Source organism: Cavia porcellus, unplaced genomic scaffold (assembly GCF_034190915.1).
Source record: "Cavia porcellus strain 051 isolate PalLab524CR breed Dunkin Hartley unplaced genomic scaffold, mCavPor4.1 scaffold_23, whole genome shotgun sequence".
Lineage (NCBI taxonomy): Eukaryota > Metazoa > Chordata > Mammalia > Rodentia > Caviidae > Cavia > Cavia porcellus.
The window spans coordinates 25,109,508-25,130,098 of NW_026947506.1; the positions used below are offsets into that span (position 1 = coordinate 25,109,508).

At 40.7% G+C, this 20,591-nt stretch overlaps 1 protein-coding gene and 1 long non-coding RNA gene across 4 annotated transcripts in view; one reads left to right on the top strand and one right to left on the bottom strand.

Annotated features, from left to right (window-relative positions):
* Window positions 1-20,098, bottom strand: part of Cdk13 (cyclin dependent kinase 13) — a 97,114-nt gene extending 77,016 nt beyond the window's left edge. For 2 of the 3 annotated variants that reach the window (XM_063233929.1, XM_063233927.1), the window contains exon 1: window positions 18,760-20,097. In XM_063233929.1, coding sequence (XP_063089999.1) covers window positions 18,760-19,955 — 1,196 coding nt within the window. In that variant the 5' untranslated portion in view covers window positions 19,956-20,097. Of the gene's footprint in view, window positions 1-18,759 lie in introns of all 3 variants that reach the window. The other variant, XM_063233928.1, reaches the window with a different exon arrangement.
* On the top strand, window positions 3,157-4,008 carry LOC106027753 (uncharacterized). Its single transcript, XR_001201328.3, has 2 exons — window positions 3,157-3,331; window positions 3,691-4,008. It is a non-coding gene; the product is annotated as an uncharacterized LOC106027753 (long non-coding RNA).
* Window positions 20,099-20,591: the final 493 nt, after the last annotated feature.

Below are 20,591 nucleotides of genomic sequence, written 5' to 3' on the forward strand. Positions count from 1 at the left end.
TTAAAGCTCAGTTCCAAGGCCCTGACTTCAAAAAGCAAAATGATGCTGAGCATGATGATACATGCATATAATCCCAGTTCTCAGGAGGCTGAGGCAGGAAGGTCTCAGCAAATTCAAGGCTACCTTGGACTACACCTGGCCTGATCCTATCTTAAAAAACAAACAATTTTTTAAAAATCCAAAAGCAGGGGGGAAAAAGCAGGAAAAACTAAAATGCAAATTCAAGTTCTTCCTCATTCTTTCAAGAACAATTATGTACAAAGCCAAATATTGTCAACAAGGAGCCGCTGTTTCATACAAACTCCGTACTTTACATTAAAAGAAATACTTTAGACTAACAGAAACACTAGTTTAGAAAACATTCTAATTCTAATCTAACTTTTATCATTAAATATTCATATATATATCAACCATTAAAATTACCAATTGATTAGCTTAAATTTTACTCATGGAAAAGGCAGGCAATGTTTGGCTAAATATGAAGTAATAAGTTGATTATAAAATAACTTGTGACAACTTTAGGAAAGAAAAGCCTTATAATAGGAAACACCTGGCAACATTTTTAATTTGCTCTCCCTTCAGACTCTGCTGAGCTTAGAATTCTATTCTGACTCAGGTTTGTGTCCCCAGTCGGCTCTCGAGCAGCAGGAAAAAGCACAGACTGTCATCTCACAAAGCACAGCAGCTTAGGAAGCAGCTTTTCCCAATGAACTCTCCTACCCTGGCACAACTGGTTATCAGTTTCACACGGGCACACCAACTCTATTTCCTAGAGAAGCATGATGAGTAAATCTTCCTTAAGAAAGAAGATACAAAGATGGTAGGGAAAATGGTAACAAATTACTTTCTCCAGCTTATTAAGTATCCCTAGCAAAATCTAAGTAAGAAGCAATCAGTCAAGACTTAGAAATGTTTCATTCTGTAAAAAATGCTATTTCAGAAATGCTATTTTTATGGTATTTGATTGCTATATCTAATAAATTCTTCTATATTCATCCTCCATTCCTCTTCAACTCCTCTATTTCTTTAACATATTTATGTCTTAATAAGCCTGCATTCTTTCAGACATTTCAAATGTCCTAATATATCCCAATAATATGTTGAGTATTTACAACAAACATGATTTGGGAACCTAAAATTAAGTATAAAAATGAAACTCAAAATTAGGACATTTTTTGCCAAGTACAGTGGCACATGTCTGTAATCCCAGCACTCAGGAGAATCACCGCAAACTGGAAGCCAATCTGGACTACATAGGGAAACCCTGTCCTCCCCCCAAAAAAGACATTTTTACTCATGATTTAATACGTTAGCCATACAAAGTTGCAAAGAGTCTATGCAACTTTACAACAAATTATATCATGATAATGTTTTAATAAAAGAATGTGATGAGGGCAGGTATGAAGTCCAACTGCCTTAAGAGATAAAATTCTTTCTAAAATGTTTTTCTAAATCACAGCACTGGGGAGTCTGAAGTAGCAAGATCATTGTTATTAGCCAACCCAGACTACACAGTGAGACCTTGTCTCTTAAAAAAAAAAAAAAAAAATCAGTTTTTCTAATATGTTTAACATTATTATTAAGTCCAGTGAGCACATATTAAGCTATTTCTTGCTTCTCTTCTATGTTTTTAAGAAATTATAGGACCCATTCAGAGACTACCTCTGTTTCTAAAAGGTTTTTCCTACATGCACACAACTCAAAAGTACAACCACTGTTAAAACACTACTACTACTGTTCAGTGTTACTTAGGCTAGTTTGTGTCTGCTGGGCAGAAAGCATGGTTTTCTGCTCATTCCAGTGCGGGAGCCCAGGTCTTCTGGGAACTACACCTAAGGAGCAAACGCAAGCCCTGGCACGGAGCTGCGTCCTCCACCACCCTGGCTCTCGTCAGGCCCCTCCTCTCCAGAGCACTCCCGTACTCCAACAGCACACTATTTCTCTCATCTCTTTAGACAAACATCCCGGCTGAGTTCCTATAATCCTCCCAACCTTTGTAGTTTCTTCATGAAAGTCTCTTGAGCCACCTAACTTGTATTCCATTTCCTTCTAGAACCTCAACCGATTTACCTTTATATCAGATTTAATCCCAAAATTGCTAAGTCCTAAGTGCAAATTTTTGGTTTTCTATTATAAAATCCAACCTCTCATTACAGAAAATACTACTGAAGAACGTCATCCAATAGAATTTTCTGGAATGCTTAAAATATTCTACACGTGCTATTCAATACAATAGACACAGCACTTTTTAGCTTAAATTTTCTACCCCTCTTAGACCACATTCCAACAGCTGTTGTGTCCATTTCAAGAATCACTGTTGATATCCTTTAAAAGACATGAAACTGCTTATCAAATTAAAAGAACTACAAAACATAAGGTGGTATTATCTTTTCAAAGACCCGTTTCTCCCAAGCATCTCCTTCACTGCCTTTGTACATAAAACTGTGTTACTAAGGTCTACCATGTAACATGGTTACAACAGCCCTATTAGCAAACAAACGGTATGTAACAGCACTGTGGGCCTCTTAAATGCATCTCTTTATTTTAAACTTTATTCTACCCTATCTAAGCCATACTGGTATGTGATTCATACAGTACCCCGAGAAGTTGAAGCAGAGGAATTTCAAGTTCAAGCCCAGTCTGGGCACTCAGTAATGTAGAGAGAGACCCTTAGTAACCTAAAAGGGCTAGCAATGTGGCTCAATATGAAAGCCCTGCATTCAATCCCCAGCCATCAATCAATCAATCAATCCAGTTTCCATCATGGACAACAGGGTCTCAAATTAAAACATGAAAAGTGGATAAATCTTCCTCTACTCTAACAGCTACTCCTTATTGTTCTCCATTTCTAATTTCACTACTCTCTGGACATTCACCCAGACTAGCAATCATCTCAGTTTCCTGATGCCCAATGGTCTCATTTTGATTCAAGTCTACATTCGCATGTATTCATACCCTTTAATATTTCCTACTGCTGCAAATTATCTTTCAATCCTAGAGACAAAAGATCAAAATCACTCTCAGTGAGCTTTAAAAAAAATGCACATGTCTGGGGCTGGGGGATTTAGCTCAGTGGCATAAGCGCCTGCCTTGCAAGCAGGCAGTCGTGAGTTCGATCCCCGGTACCAATTAAAAAAAAGAAATGCACATGTGATAGTATAATTCATGCTGCAGTCTCTTCCCTTTCCCATCTTCAACAGGCTATCCACTAGCTTAGTCTTGTCTCCACCATGACACACCCTTCAGTGATCACTCGGTGTTCTCTGACATGACCTTACATCTGTCCTCCCTATGAAGATCCTTCCCATGAAGACCTACTGGATAATCTAGGGTAAGCTCTCCATCTCAAAATCTTTCATGTAAATCACATGTACAAAATTCCTTTTGCCATGGTTCCATGAAGTACAATACTGACATCCTTGGGAAACTGTTATTTAGCCTCTTCCATTCTCAAGGCCATTGTTCCATTTCACCTCACCACCTCTCTGTTAGGTCACTTCGGCTTTTAAAAAATTGTTCCCCCCTGTTCAATGATCATTATATGACCCAAATTTACTCGTTTTACTTCCCTGCTTATGGGATAGGCCAACTTAGCTCACAGCCCCATTTGCAGGACCATCAGGAATTTTGCATTCTCTTACATTCAAATTTTGTATTTTCATCTGCCTTACTGTCCACCTTACCTTACAGGTGTTCCTCCACCTCGCATACACCTCTGTGATTTTGATCCCATCCTCTCCAGAATCTCACCTCACAGACTACTGTCCAGACCAACAGCACAGCGCTACCTGCAAGTCTGTCAAAACGCTGCAACGCAGGCCCTCACCCAGGACTGTGGGATCAGAAGCTACTTTAAATTAGATCTTAAAGTCTTCTGAAAGGCACTCAACTAGACTCCTTCGGTATAACTGGTTTATTCCACTACTTGGAACTTTAACCCTTTACTATCCATTTCTACTTTCCTCAAGCAATAACTCTAAGTCTTTAAAGTAAAGCAAAACAAAATGAGCATGTTATGGTACTTGATACTGTATCTTTATTTCTTCCTTCAATTACAACCAAATTCTCATCTCCCATAATCTCCTCAAACAACAATAACCTGGGGCTTAAACCCTCACTGAAATTACGAAAGCCAACAATCTTTCAAAAAAACAAGAACAGCGAGGCATGGTGGCACATGCCTGTATACCAGCACTTGGGAGGCTGAGGAAATAGGATTGCCCCAGTTCGAGACTAGCCTGGGCTACACAGTGAGTTCAAGGCCAGTCCAAACTACATAGCGAGACTCTGGCTCAATAAATAAATAAATAGGGGATGGGGATTTAGCCCAGCGGCATAAGCGCCTGCCTTGCAAGCAGGCAGTCGTGAGTTCGATCCCTGCTACCGATAAAAAACGACAAAGACAAAAAAAAAAAAAAAAAAAAAAAGAAAAGAAAAAGACAGAAAGAAAGAAAGAAAGAAAGAAAGAGAAAATATTCATGTCTTTGATTGCTATGATGAGTACACTCTTAAAATTTTTCTAACCAGCCAGGTACAATAGTGCATGCCTATAATCCCAGCACTCAGGAGGTTGAGCCAGTACTGCCTCAAATACAAGTGTGCTTCCACTACCTACTACTTTTTCCTGATTACTTTCAAGACTGTTCCCACCTCTCACAGTACTTTAACATATTCTTATGTATAAAGCTTATATGATCACCTAAATGTTCTTCCTCTCCATCATCCTCCCTATGGTACTATGACCTATGTACCTTTAGAACAGTGCAGCTAAAATATTAAGATTTCCTTTCCTAATCCACCTCTTCTCCTTAGACAGACCCTTTTCTCAAGCAATGACACCCACCAAGTAACATCTTTGCTTTTCCTACCTCCAAATGACCGCCAAGTCCTGCCAACTCTACACCATGAGCATCTCTCCAGCTTTTCACTGTCTCTGCAATACCTACTGTTCCACTTTAAGCCTGTGTTTTCACTTACCTGGTCTAATAAAATAGTGTCTTTACCAGGTTCCCCCCTCAAATCTCCACTCATTCTTTCTCTCCATGTTGCAACCTGAAAAATTATTGGGATTTCCCCTCTACCAAAACTTTTTGCCTTGGCACGCATACAAAGCCCTTGTCCAGTCATCCCAAAATGCCCAAACCTAGAATCTTTAGTTTCCATTTGTTTCTTCACTTCCTTTATCTGTTAAAAAACTCTTATGCCTCTGCACAAAGTCTACCATTTCTACGAGGTTCTTTCCTTATTATACTGGCTGCTAGAGACAGTCTTCATCCCATGAACCCCATTTTGTTCCTATCTCATTAATAAAAATAATCAGATAAGCCACTTTCCCCAGCTAAGCTGCAATCACTGCAGTTTCACAGGGTGGACTTCTAGCTCCCACCTGACAACTGTAGACGCTCAATCTGAACAATTAAGTACTCTGTTGATGATATTCCCAGTGAATGGACTGACCTTAACCTCCCATCAAGGCGCTGCCCACGGCTTCCGTGCCTTTACTACCACAGGTTTGTCTCCTGAGAACACCCTCCTCTCCATTTTCCACTGAAGGACTGACTACACTATCCTAGCTGCCAGTGCAAGAGCTCTCGCTTCTTCCTAAAGCACTCCCCACCCCACCCCACCCCTACGCACGCTGCTGCTCAAGAAGATCCTGATCCCCTCTGTAGGAAGCACATTCTCCTTTCTTTGAACCCCAATGGCACTTTTCTGTGACCTGTTACATCATATTTAATTTTGGATTTTAGATGTTATTAGACTGTATCTTCTCTCTCAGGAGCAGAATGCAGGTCTGATTTATTTTCAAACCACTCCCACAGCCCATACATACTATCACACAGCCAGCCACTTTTTTGCTGAATAAATAAATATTCTATGGGCTGGGGATTTAACTCAGCGGCATAAGTGCCTGCCTTGCAAGCAGACAGCCTTGAGTTCGATCCCTGGTACCAATTTAAAAAAAAAAAAAAAAGTATTCTACACTGAACTTCACCACCCACAGAGCACATGTACAGGTAGTTTTCATTTAATTTACTCTTTTTAGCAACCAAAGTATAGAAAAGGCACAAACGATTGAGATAAAGAAGGTTAGTAAATTTAGAGCTATGAAGAGACAGAGTCAATTCTCAACAACAAAACTTCCAATTCAAAGCTGGCACTATTTATTGCTACCACAATGTACTCTGGTCTGTTTACCTAATTTTTACTTATCTTTCGTAAGTCAAGTTGAATTCTAATCTCTGTACTTCTCATCTCCTGAAATCACACAGTACTTGACACAGGGAACCTTGGATTTTGTGTCTTTGTCTTTTAAGCACATAAATTAGTCCACGTTTGGTGGCATACCTGTAATCACAACCCCTTCTGAGGACTATGGCAGGAAGATCACAAGTTCAAGCCCAGCATGACCAACTTTGCAAGACCTTATCTCAAAATAAAACAGATGAGCAAGACATACAACAAGAATGCTCTGAATTCAAGCCCGTACACAAATTCTTACTACATGGAGAATAAAAACAAAACTCCTTATGGTGACCCATAAAAACTAAACTGCCTCTCATCTTTATTACATGCTAACAAACACTGCCCTCTTCTCTGACTGTTCAGGAAGCCAAGCTTCTTCCTGATTTAGTGCCTTAGTATGTATTGTTTTCTTTCCCTGGAATGTGTATATCACATAGCTCTTTCTAGTCATCCCAAAATTAATGTAGATATTACTCATTATGAAATGCTGACCAAAGGTTTCTTCAGGAAGAGTATATGATGAAAATAATATGATAAATCACTACACAATACTGTGATAGGAGACTTCCTCTTTTTCGACCCCCTAGAAGAGTAAGGGGGTCAACCATGACACTCCAGAGTTTTATTAACACCAAAACCTAGACTGAAGGACAGTGAGAATTTGAGAACACATAGGTTTATTTTGAGTTTTTTGGTTTTTGGTTTTTTGATTGAGATAGGCTCTCACTATGTAGCCCCAACTGGCCCTGAACATGCAATAATCCACCTGCCTCAGACTCCAGAGTGCTGGAATTAGACTTATGCCACTATGCCCAGCCTTTGTTTTGTTTTTTGCAGTACTAGGAATTCACATACTTGGTAGGCACTCTATTACTGAGGTACATTACCAACCATACATTATTTTATATTTAAAAAACAACAACAACTAAGTGTTTAACCAAGCATGATGGTGCACACCTGTAATCCCAACTACTGTATCTAGGAGGCTAGGGCAAGGGGACTGTAATTTAGGGCCAGCCTGGGCAACTTAGCAACAATCTTATCACAATATTAAAAAGGGCTGAGAAAGGTACCACTCAGTGGTAGAGCTCAGTGGTTTAACCCTCAGTGACACATACCCTAGACGTTTGTTTTTTAAAAAACCATAGCCACGGGCTGGGGATTTAGCTCAGCAGCATAAGCACTTGCCTTGCAAGCTCATGGTCGTGAGTTCAATCCCTGGTACTGGGGGAAAAAAAAATCTTAAGGGGGTTGGGGATTTAGCTCAGCGGCATAAGCACCTGCCTTGCAAGCAGGTAGTCGTGAGTTCGATCCCTGGTACTGATAAAAGTTAAAAAAAAAAAAAAAAAAAAACCATAGCTACATAGCTTGTGAAGGACTAAATGCTTTCCCTCCACAGTCAGGAATAAGACAAGAAGGCAACTCTTGCCACTCTGACATTGTACTAAAGGCGCTAATAATGACAATTAGGCAAATGAATAAATGGAATTTAGATGGGAAAGAAAGAAGTGAAATTATTTTCAGGTATCTAATTTTCTATGTAGGAAAATTATAAGGGATACACTAAAAAAAGTAAGACCTAAAAATGAGTCAGAAGGTAGTCCAATACATGCTAAATATAGAAGCAGTAGCAACTATAGTTCTATACATTATAAATGAATAATCAAAATGAAAAGAATACCCATTAGAATAGCCTTACAAAGAATAAAATACCTAAGAATTTTAACAAAAAGTGCAAGGCCTGCACTCTTAAATACTGCAAAATGCTGAGGCTACTAAGGAAAATCTAAACAACGGAGTAACACGCCATGTGCACATATCATATTACTGAACACTTTTAAAATTGTAATACTCCTCAGATTTACCCACAGGCTGACTGCATTCTCTAGCAAAGTCCCAGTTGGGCTTTTTTTTTGAAGGAGGTGGGAATGATTGGTAAACTGATTCTAAAACTTATGTGGAAATGAAAGAAGAAGAAGAAAAAAAAACCAAACCAAAAAACCACCTGCGAATAATCAAAACAATTTTTAAAAACACCAAAAAACATGTACTTCCGGATTTCAAAAATTACCACTAAGTTCAAGCAAGCAAAACTATCAGGTGCTATTATACACAGGGACATAATTCAACAGAATAGAGCACAAAAATAAACCCCACAGTTATGTTCAGTAGATTTTCAACAAGGATCCCAAGACGATTCAGTGGAAAAAGAAAAATATTTTCAACAAATGGTACTCCGACAACTAGACATCCACAGGCAAAAGAACACAGCGCTGCTTCTCTCACTACACACAAAACCAACTCAAAATGGATTTAAGGGCTAAAACTGTAATACTTTTAGCACAATATATAAAAATAATTTTTTGTAAATATGGATTCATCAAAGTCTTCTTAGATGATACCAAAAGTGCATACAAGTAATAAGACAAATATACTAGACTTCATCAAAATAAAATGTCTGTGTTTTAATGAACAGCACCAACAAAGTGATGGAATGAGAAAATGTTTACAGGTTATATACCTGATAAAGGATTTACATTCTATGTGTGTGTATTAAAAAGGCCACAACTACAGCAAGAACACAACCAATATGTAAAGTGGGCAACAGATTTAGATAGATATTTCTCCAAAAATAAAAAAAACAAATAGCCAAAAACACAGATGTTTAACTTCATTCATCAGTCATTAAAGAAATGCAAGTCAAAACCTTAATGAGATGACTTCAAACACCAACATGGCTATAAACAAATAACTTCTGTCACAAATGTGAACAAAGTGGAACTCTGAAGTCATTGCTGGTATGAGTGTAAAACTGATACAACCACTTCAGAAAGGTGTGACAGTTCCTCAAAATATTACACATAGAATTACCATATGATCTAATAATATCAGAAATATACTCCATGGAAATAAAAATACATGACCGTGGAAATACACATATACAAATGTTCATAACAGCATAAATCATAGCAAAAAAATTAAAGAACCAAATGTCCACCAATTAACAAAGTGATATTGCCCATATAATGGGAACATTATTTCCCCATAAAAGGAAAAGGTATTTTATGCTTAAATAAGCCAGTCACAGAAGACCCCGCATTGTATATGACTCCACTTAACTAAAATGGCCAAACAGATAAATCCACAGAAACATAGTGGTAAAAATGTATGCTTGTCAAGGGCTAGAGGAAGTCGGAATAGACAGTGACTGCTGATGGTCATAAGTTTTTTCTGAGATGACTAAAATGCTCTAAAATTAATTGATGGATGGGCAACAGTAAAGATAGTATAAACCGGTGAAATGTATAATTTAAGACTAAACAGAGTTTGGCAAGGGCAAGGGCCTATATTCCCAACCACATGGGAGGCTGAGGTAAAAAGCTCATTGGAGTCCAGAAGTTCAAAACCATCTTAGGCAATACAATGATTCTGTTTCTAATTAACTAATTAATTTTAAAAATAAACAAATAGTATGCATCACATATCAACAGATGTTTTTTCAAAAATTAGAAAAGAACACAATTGAAATAATTTGAATTTGTTGTAAAAGTATATACTTCCTTTCCCCTTAGGTTCATTATCACATGTTATAAACACGAAAAAGACAACACATGGCTGACTTTTTTTTTGTGAATCTGCTCCAACTGGTTCTAGAGCACTGAGTGTGAACTGCCTGCCTTCGTGTTTCACTAAACCATGCCCCCAGATGTTTTGAAATAAGAATAAGTAGGTAAGCGAGTAGAAGGAAACCTCATCCTTGATTTGCACAAAGACATACACTTCAGTCTCTTTCTAGTTAATAATCACTTGATAGTTACCTATTATCACATAGTGTGCTAGGTACTAAAGAAACACTTAAAACTAAAAAAACTCAAAGGACTGAAATTCAAGTAACTGAAATAAAGTATTAAAGAAAATTCTCATCTAACTGGAAAGCCAAAAGTGGAACAAATATCAAAATTGTGAGGGGGGGGAGGACCATCCAATTAGAATTTTACACCCAGCAAAAATATCTCTAAAAAATTAAAAACATTCAGACATCCATGACAGTGGACTTACATTTAAGAATTAACTCCTCTAGCCAGAGAAAAAGGATATTTTCTGTAAACATGGATCTACTCCAAGGAATGAAGACCACTTGAAAAGGTAAATATTTAAATATAAGACTCTATGCATTAAAATGTCATAACACACGTCTTACACATCTAGAAATAAAGCATAGCATAAAACAATAGTACAAGAAAATAAACTATACTATTATGTGTTACATTGTACATGAATGGATACTGATAAAAATCGAAAAACCAAAGAGAAAACCTTTGAGAATGAGTTAAACAAAAAATTTCCTTTTTTTTTTTTGGCAGGGGAGGGATGCACAAAAATGGTACCTCACTTCACAAACTTCCTTTCACAAGTCTAGTTGCAAACCAAATTGTTCAAAACTCATATCAAATTCAACGGTTAGATTCAAAGTTGATCTTATGGGGAAATTTGATTTGGTTCTTATGCAGTTCAGTTTGCAACCAGAATCATGGAGAGCAACAAATTCATAAACTGAGGTACCACTATACCTCACAAGGAAAAAAATGCTAAGCTAGACTTCATAAAAATTTCAAAACTTTTGCTCTTCCAAATTAATCTTTTAAAGCAAGGAAGACACAGCCCAAGAAAACATGTAAAACGTGTATCTGTATCTAGAATAACTACAAAACTCTTACTGTTGTAACCAATTCAATCTCCACTTCAGAATATGGAAAAAACAACTCAAGACACTTCATGGAAGATATGAAGCGCAGAGATGCATATGGAAGATGGAAGTATGCTCAACATTATTCACTCTTAAAGAACCACGAACACAATCATCACGAAGCTGACAATAAATGAACTCTAAGTGAGGACATGAAGCACGTGGGGCACTCATACACTGTATAAGCAGAATGGGACCGCTATTTTGGAAACCAGTCTGGCATTTTACAAAGTCTGAATCACTGAACCTGCAACACAGCAATCCCACTCCTAACCTACTCAAGAGAAACAAAACAAACAAGCAAGCAAACAAAAAGGCCTATTTAGAAATACCAATAGCTTCAGTCAAAAGTTGCACTGAAGACTCGGACCCTAAGACCTCAAATTACACAGTACTGAAGAAACATAAAAGGGAAGGAAGGAGTGTAGAGATGGCAAAGATTTCCTGGCTCTGACCCAAAAAGCACAGGCAACAAAGACAAAAATAAATTGGACTGCATGAAATTAAAAAGCTTCTGCACATTAAAGGAAGCAATTTGTGAGTAAGAAAAACAGTTTGAGAAAAAAGATTTTCAAACTGTAACTCTGGTAAGGGGCTAACATCCAATATGTGTACAAAACTCAAGTAACTTGCCAGGCATAATGGCACTGTAGTCCCAGCAGTCAGAAGGCTGAGGCAGGAGGATGACTGCCAATTAGTCTACCCTGAAATCTGCGCAGTGAGATCAAGGCCAGCTTGGAACACAGAGCAAGACCCTGTCTTAACAAACCAAAAGCTCAAGCAACTCAAATGAAAGAAAACACAATTTAAAACTAGGCAAAGGACCTAATATATCTCAGAAGACATAAAATGACCAACATGTACATGAAAAAATGCTCATCATCATTAATTATCATAGAAATGCAAATCAAATGCGATATCACTTCACACCTGTCAGGATAGCTATTACCAAAATGAGGAAATAAAAGTGCTAGTGAGGGTGTGGAGAAAAGGAAACCCTTCTGCACAGTTGGTAAGAATGTAAATTAAGGCAGCCATTGTAGAAGGCAGTATATAGGTTCCTCAAAAAAATAAAAATACAACTACTACGTGATTCAGCACTCCCACTTCTGACAAATCCAAAGGAACTGCAATCAGAATGCCAAAGAAATACCTGTGGTCCTTTGCAGTATTCACAAGAGCTAACATATGGAAGTAAACAGTTGGCATCCCAAGAAAAGGATAGTATGTAGTATATATAAACAATGGATTACTCAATCTTCACAAAAAAAGAAATCCTGTCTTGCAACATGTATGAATTTGGTGGACAGTATGCTAAATGAAATAAGCCAGGCACAACAGAAAGACAAACACTTCACATTTCACTGTTACTCAAAATCTAAAAAAGCCGAAGAGTTTGACTTTTCAGAATTGCTGCAGAAGCAAAGAGGAGAACAGTGCTTAACAGAAGACGGTAGAAGAGGATGGACAGGGAAAGATGTTTCAAGTGAACAGTTCCAGTTAGAAGATTTAGTGATTTACTACACAGAACAATAACCATAATAATAATGTAGTGTGCATTCAACATTTCTAAAAGTAGATTTTTAAATGTTTTCCTCACAAAAAAATATATGAGGTGATGGAGTTATCATGATTTAATCATTCCACAATATAAACACAACAAAACATACTACAACCCGTAAGTACATACAATATATATCAACTAAAAATAAAATTTAAGGCTGGGGATTTAGCTCAGTGGCATAAGCGCTTGCCTGGCAAGTGTGAGGTCATGAGTTCAATCCTCAGCACCAAATAAATAAATAAATAAATAAATATTTAAGAAACAGTATTTCATTCTGTAATATTTTATAGAAAATGACAATCAATATGAGACACAAAAAATAAGGGTGGCTTAAAGAAAATCCACAAGCAAGCAGTAGCACCCTTACCCAGAGTGCTTCCAAAAAAATCTGAGTGAAAGTATGGTCCCTGTAGAAGGCTGTACAAAACAAGGGAGTCATTAAAACTGGGGAGGAAGAAATGACAAGTATACTTTTGATACTGGACACCTAAGAGAAGCTAATGCCACTTATACAACATGATCCAAAACTACAATGTTTGAAAAATTTTTTTAGAGACTGCAAAGTAAAAGATGCATTGCCATCGACTCTCAAAATATCTTGCTTTGAACCCACTTATTCCATTATTCTTGCTATTTTTCTGAAATAGTTCTAAAAGTCCTCTTCTTTGAGGGTCTTTAGTGGCACTGTGTGGCTACCTGGATGTCCTAAATCCAATCAAAACCATTTCCCTTTCATAGTCATTTTGACTTGAAGAAAGAGCCAGAAGTCACACAGTGCAAGATCCTGTGAATAAGACAGATGGGGTCACGCAACATTTTATGAGCCTGCGTTTCCACTGGATGGCACTCAGCAGCACCATTCACTGCATCTTTATCACACCTTGTAGAGACACTCTCGAAAGAGAACTTCCAGAACTGCTTCAGAAAGTGGCACAAATGATGGAATAAATATATTCAAAACAAGGGACAGGATTTGGGAGGATTAATAGCCATGTGTCTTTTACTGTTGTAATTTTAACTTTAAAGACTCAACATATATTTTGATCACACCGCATAAACACACCAAGATTTCTTAAAACATTACAGAAATAAGGTTAACAAAGTCACAATGCAACAAAAATTTATTATCACTAATGAACGGATAGCTCTTATAATGTAATAACAAACCTAAATAAATTAGAATATCTAAGGAACAGTTTAAAATATATTCAACCTCCCTAGATATCAAAGTCAGGCAAATAAAAGCAATAATAAAATACAGTATCTAACGACTCCAAGTGTTAGTGAAACTGAGGAAACAGACACTGTTGAGAAGGTAAAAGCCTTCAGAGGACCAATTTGACAATGCATCAAAATTACAAATAAGCAGACTACTTCTGACTCAGTAATTTTACCCCTAAGAAACCAATGAAGAGAAAGTAAAGTGGGAAAGGCACTGAAATATAACTGCTATTAACATATACATTTAACAAAAATAAGAGTTCTTCATCAAAACAGATTTGGCCAAACAAGTCATGCTACACTCTTACGTACTAGGAACCTAAAAGAAACTATAAACTACGGACTACAGGATACAAAACTCCATTGTAGTAGTGCCTACTTATGTAAAGTCCTTATATATATGTGCATAAAGAATTCTAGAAGAATGCTCTTCAAAATGTCGAGGTTGATCAACAAGTGTTTGAATTCAGGAAGCATTTTAAATTCTTTACACTTTTCAGCACTAACAGAAAATGTCTCCTACTATGAGCCTCTCTGCTCATAGTAGTAAGTAAAAACTACATCATCATAATAAGTAAAAACTACATCATCAAGATCAGTATCAAAAAATATAAATGACTCCAAAAGTTGAAATAATTTAACCTTAGATAAACTGTGGTTACAGTGTCACATATCCCAGTGAAAGTGTCCCTATGCAACTGAAAGTGTCAGTTCCTCATTACCCTTTCATTTCTACTTTATGACAAGTCCAATCTTTCCCTGCATTTTAATCCTTTAACATAAATCCACTTCATCTTCCTAACATGTTAATAACATACTGCAAACATAAATAAAAGTTAAAGATGTTAATAACACTAGATCCTCCCATAATTTAGATGTAGAAATTCAAGAAAAAAATCTCTCCAAACAAGTCATTTCTTGATTCTAATTTGAAACAAAAAAGCAAAAGCTTCCAATACCACTCCAAAACTTGCAAAATTTTCATATACAAAGACGTTCAAACCAAAAATAACAAAACAAGTACCATCACAAAACAGTGATATCCACAGAAGAAGTACCAAATAAGGGGAAAGATTATAAATATCTTAAATTTGAATATTAGGCAACATTCACTTCCAACAGATTTTTCAAATACAGTACAAATTTTTAGAGTTAGGAAATAAAAAGTACAATATAATCTATTTAGAAGATTTCTACTTTAAAGAGTAATTCAAACTCACCAGCAAAAAGATTATTTATCTTGACCAGCACAATACAGTGCAAATATAAACAGTGGGTCCAAATTTATTCTGTTCGTTCTGATGTAACGAGCAACACATTCCTCTCATTCTAGTAACATACAAGCAAAAACAGGTAATCACTCCTTATAAAATCAAAACAATTACTTCCCCAAACTTAGAATATATAAGAATGAAATCAGCAAATGTTGAAATGCAACGGGTACCTGTGCAGACTGGTTTCCATTACTCTGTAAGAAACAAGATATTTAAACTAAGTAAACCACTAATAAACACATTAGGGAAAAAAATCTGAGATTCAAATCTCATCATTCATACAAACTACAAAATAGGACTATGTGGTAGACCAACGGTAGAAAGCTTGCCTCGAAAGCTACATGACCTGGGTTGAAGCACCAGCACAAAATAAAAGGAACTTACAACTGAAGATAAATGAGCAGAATAAAGCTTCAGAAAAAAATTTTAAGAGTTACTTAAAATGCTGAAAAATGGCTAAGGAACAGAAATAACCCAATACATTAAGTTTTAGCAAAACATCACCTTCAAGTGATCACCTCTCTCAATTGTTGGCAGCCAAGGACCTATATGAAACAATACTAAGAACATGTACTTTCAAATCAGCCCAAAACCTGAATCCACAATGACCTGAAACAACTGATCTTTTTAGAGCTTGTTTCCCTATCCATTAATGGGAATGTTTCCAACTAACACAAGGGTTTGTGGGTAAAAATATGCTAGGCATTTGTCATTGCCTGGCCCATAATAAAACACTACAGTCACTACCATTCTATTCCTTTCCTGAGAAATACTTCTAATATGTTCCATTTATTATAGGGCTAATAAGTATGATTATGTGACTTTGCACACCACAACAACCAAGTAGTAAAGAAAACATAGTACGTAGTCTACAGGTGAGAAAAAGTAAAGCCAAGATGGGACTGATGAAATGCATAAGCTGAGGGCTAAAGAGTCGAATAAAAACAAAAATTGTAAAGTACAAGTCACTAAAGTGGAAAGGATTTATTCCTGGATGCAACACCAAAAAAAAATTTACCCAGGTTCCAATACTGTTTTGAATGTGTGTGAATTTCCCTAACATCATCTACACAGACAACTCATTAATACATAAACTCAATGGGCTAGAAAAGATCACACTGGTATTTCCTACAGCACAACGTGTGATCTGAATTAAATAATCACTTAAATATGCAATCCAGATCCACAATAATAGTGCATATGCTCAGGAAACATCACCATTCCTTCATTTATCTATTATAATTATCTATTTAGAGGCTACATGTGGTCAGGGACAGCATGGCACACTAGAAAAATCAATGGGGGGCAAAATAGGCCAGTTGCCTTCATGGAGTTTATAATTTGGCAGTTTATTCCTGAAATAACTTAGGTGACTATCACAACTACAAAATTCTAGAAATACACAGAACTTTGCATTAAGCCAGACAAGTTTAAAAAAAATCACTGTTCCTAAACACTGGCAATGTTTAAAAAAAAATACCAAGTTTCTCAATCAATGATTTTAGTTGTTCATTCTGGATCCCATATGGGGGCAGGAACCAGAAATCGAACTCATGACCTCATGCCTACCAGGTAGGAAGCCCACATTTTAAGAACATTTGACATACAATGTAAAACAAAACAAAACCTTACCTTATAAAAAATAAGTTTTAGAACTGGAGAAAATTCAGAAGACATAACTGTCTTTTATGTGCTCTATACTACTCCAAATCAAACTTGAAGGTAACAAGTGGTTTTCTTAAAACATAAAGAATTCTAACAATTCAAGTCGGTCAACAATCGACCATCTTAGATTTCTGTAGGCCAAAACACAGCCTTTTATTTACTTGAAATAATTTCTTTTTAAATATTACAGCTTAGAAAACTGAGGCTTCAAGAATTTTGTGGCCACAGATTTAGCTCAGCGGCACAAGCACTTGCCTCACAAATGTGAGGTAATTGAGTTCAATCCCTGCTACAAAAAACAAGAAAGAAAGAAAGAAAGAATGACTGAATTTCGCTAAGCAACTGGGTAAGCCAGTACCAGAACTCGAATCCAATATTTAGTGGACCCAGGCTGCATCAAAGCAATGTGCCTGACCCTTCTAGATGTTCTAGATGTATTCAGGCATATACCAAATGGCCAGCTGTCAGGAATATTGGCCAAAATCATTCAAAAGTTCTTCCAAATCCAATCCTTTCAAAAACACTGATGGTCAATATACACCATGAAGATTCATTAATGACTGCTCCTCTGTATTTTCAGATTGCAAACTCCCTGAGGACTATTACTGCCTTTCTTTTCTGCTACATTCCTATCCCTGATTAAGATGCTCTCAAGTATTTGTTAAAAATGGACACTCCTAATCGTACAAACCACTACACAATACACATGCAAACACATTCCACTATTATATAGTAAAGGACCTTGCCAAAGTACCTAGCAATAAACACAAAATTCATTCTTAAAATTGTGCCACACATTTAAAATCGCTATCTAAAGCCCTGACACTCAGCCTAATGAGTTCCTACAAGATACTCAATCGCGAATATAACCATTTGGCAATCCTAAAATACCATGTTAAAAGTAAAATATAAATTCTTGTAGGATGAAAAACCAAAATTTGAAGTTGTCGATGATATTCGTTAGGTGTATTTGAACACCGGAAGAATAAACAATTTATAGATCTTTTCGCTCAAAAGACAACGATTTCTACTCAAATCTTTACAGTTACCAGGCTGAGTGCAAATTTTACAGGTATGTCTGTTGTAAAACACTGAGATTTGACACAGCCAATACATAGACATATTCAGCATCCACTTGGCATTACCAACAAGAACAGCAATCAACATGTTATTTTGTACTTTATACCAAAAGGCCCAGAATCGCCAGATATCTTAAGAAATGTAAGAACCTACAAAAACCTACAGCATACTCCAAAATCCTTTTTAATTAACTCTGCTTAACGGATATTCACCAATACACACACATTTTTGGAGGGGAAAAAAAAAACAATAACAAGCAAGGCATAAGAGCTACATAAGTTTTACTGCAATTTCACCAGATTAAAATATACCTTTTAAAATATTCTAAACCAAGATGCTAGTATCAAGAAGTCTTGTTATCCAAACGGTGAGCAGTTCCAGGATTATAAGAACCTAGTAACGCATTCTCTAACCCTGTGTCGCACCACCTTGATCTACCGACAAACGGATGTGATCATAACCCAACAGAGAAACCACGACCTAGTCCTTTTTTCCTACTTTTTAAAATTAAGATCTTGCAAGATCAGGTAAAAAGCAACCTCACACAACAGTGCCACAAAGTAACTCATCTTCACAATCTATTATTATCAACCAGTTTCAGGGTGTCTCCTCTATTAAAGAATACCTCAGGAAGAGTCGCTTTTCTAGTTCACATCTGCGAGCCACGTCTCACTGACATCAGTGCCATCCTGACTACCTTTCCACCACCTCACTCCCTATGCTGTTGTGCACGCCTAAAACAGCAAAGAACTCATCCCTAAAGAGCTTTCAGAATCGGGGTACACGGAGCCACCTCCAGGTGTACCCACACCGACCAGGCTAGAGAAAAGCAAAGGGCATTGCAGAGCGACCTGGTAACTCATAAAAGCAACAAGTCTGAAACTCGCAACTCTCCCTTCGCTGCCTCCTCGACCGGGAGGGCGGGGGGAGGGGGCTTGGTTTCTCTCTGAAATTCAACTCACCTGAGTACTGGACTGTAGGGGCTCCGCGACCGCCGCCAGCTGCCGCCGCTGTAGGGGCTAGGAGACACGTCGCCGCCGCGCTCGTACGAGGACGCGCGGCTGTAACTGCGCGAACGCCTGCGGTAGGGGCTAGGCGAGCGCGGCCGCCGCGCGTACGGGCTGCCCCCGGCCGGGCTAGGCGAGCGGCGACTCCGCGGGCCCGGCGCAGCGCGGTGCGAGCCCGGGCTGTCGTCGCGGCCCGGCGGGCTAGGGGAGCGCGGCCGCCGGCGGTAGGCGCGCGGCTCGGCCTTGTCGTCGCGGTAGGCCTTAGGCGGTTCGCGGTAGGTGGACCGCGGCTCCTTGCCCGCGCGCGAGCGGCCGCGCCGCACCTTCGAGTCGCGCTCCTTACGACCGCCGCTGCTGGACGTGGCCGAGGCGCTCTTGCGCCGGCGCCCGCGGCTACTGCTCCGGCTGCCGCTCTCAGCGGGCTCCGCGCGATCGCCGTGCCGCCCGCGGCCCTTTGAGGCCTCGCCGCTGCGGGCGCCCTCCCGCCGCCGGTGCTCGCGGTGCCGCTCCCGGCTGCGGCCGCTGCTGCCGCGGCGCTCCCGGCGGGGCCCGCGCTCCGCGTCCTCCGCGCGCCTCGGCCCAGGCGACGAGGCCGGACTCCCGCTCCCGCCGCCGCCGCCGCCGCTCGTTCCCCCGGCACCCGCCCCCGCCGCCGTCGCCGCGCCGGCGCCCCCCAGCAGCAGCCCCTGCTCGGACTGCGAACTCACGTCCTCGTACTCCGCCAGCGGGCTCGCACCCCCGCCGCCGCCGCCGCCGCCGCCGTCCTGCTGCGGCGCGGGCGCCGGGAAGGCGCGGCGCTTGTCCGCCTCCTGCCTGGCGCGGGGCCCGCGGCGCCGCTTCTGCCGCCCGCTCGCGCGCCTCTTGCCTCGCGCCAGCCGCTTGCCCTCCGGCGCGGCGCCCGCGCTGAAGCAGGACGCGGAGGCGGCGGCGGCGGCGGCGGCCGCCGCGGCGGCCGTGCCGGGCGCGGCCAGGAAGAGCAGGGGCGGCGGCGGCGGCGGTGGCTGCAGGAGCTGCGGCTGCAGGAGCGGCAGGAGCAGCGGCGGCTGCTGCGGGGACAGGAACCGCCGGCGCTTGCGGCGCTCCTCCAACTTCTTCTCGGCCCAGCTCAGGCCTGCGCCGCCCCCCAGCGCGGGGTCGGCGCTGCCCGGCATCGCCCCGGGCGCGGCCTCCGCCGGGAGCGGCTCACGCGCGGGCCATCCCTGGGGCGGCGGGTGACGGGCGGCGGGGGGACGCGGCGCGGCGGGGCGCGGCGCGGCGAGTCCGGAGTCCTCGGGCGCCGCCGGGGCGGGGAAGCGGCTCGGCCCCGAGCGACGCGGAAGTGCCCCTTGGCCGCCGCCGCTTCACTCCATCGCGCTCTGACGTCGGGGGCGAGCGAGACGATAACACGCCTCCGCGTCGACGTCGTCCTCCTTCGGCGGCGGCGGCGGCGGGGCGGCCCGGCCTCGCGCTCTTTGCGGCCGGCGCGGCGCGGTGGGGCGGGGCCCCGCTTCCGGGGCGATGGGGGCGGGGCGGTCCGGAGTCTGGGGTGCTGGGGATGGGCTCTGACTTTCTTCTTCGGTGGCCTCTTCTCTCCCTCCCTCCCTGCACGAGGCGGCTTCCTGGCTTGCGCGGCCGGCCCTGGCTCGCCCCTCCCCTTCCCCTCTGCGCTGCGCAGATCGTCAGGAGGAGGGAGGTCGACGGAAACCTCTGGTTGGGCCCTAACCTCCACACCACTCCTAGCCTCACTCTTTCGTCCCCCCCACCGCGGCCCTGACGTAAGGCCGGGAGCGCGCACGTACGTCACGCTG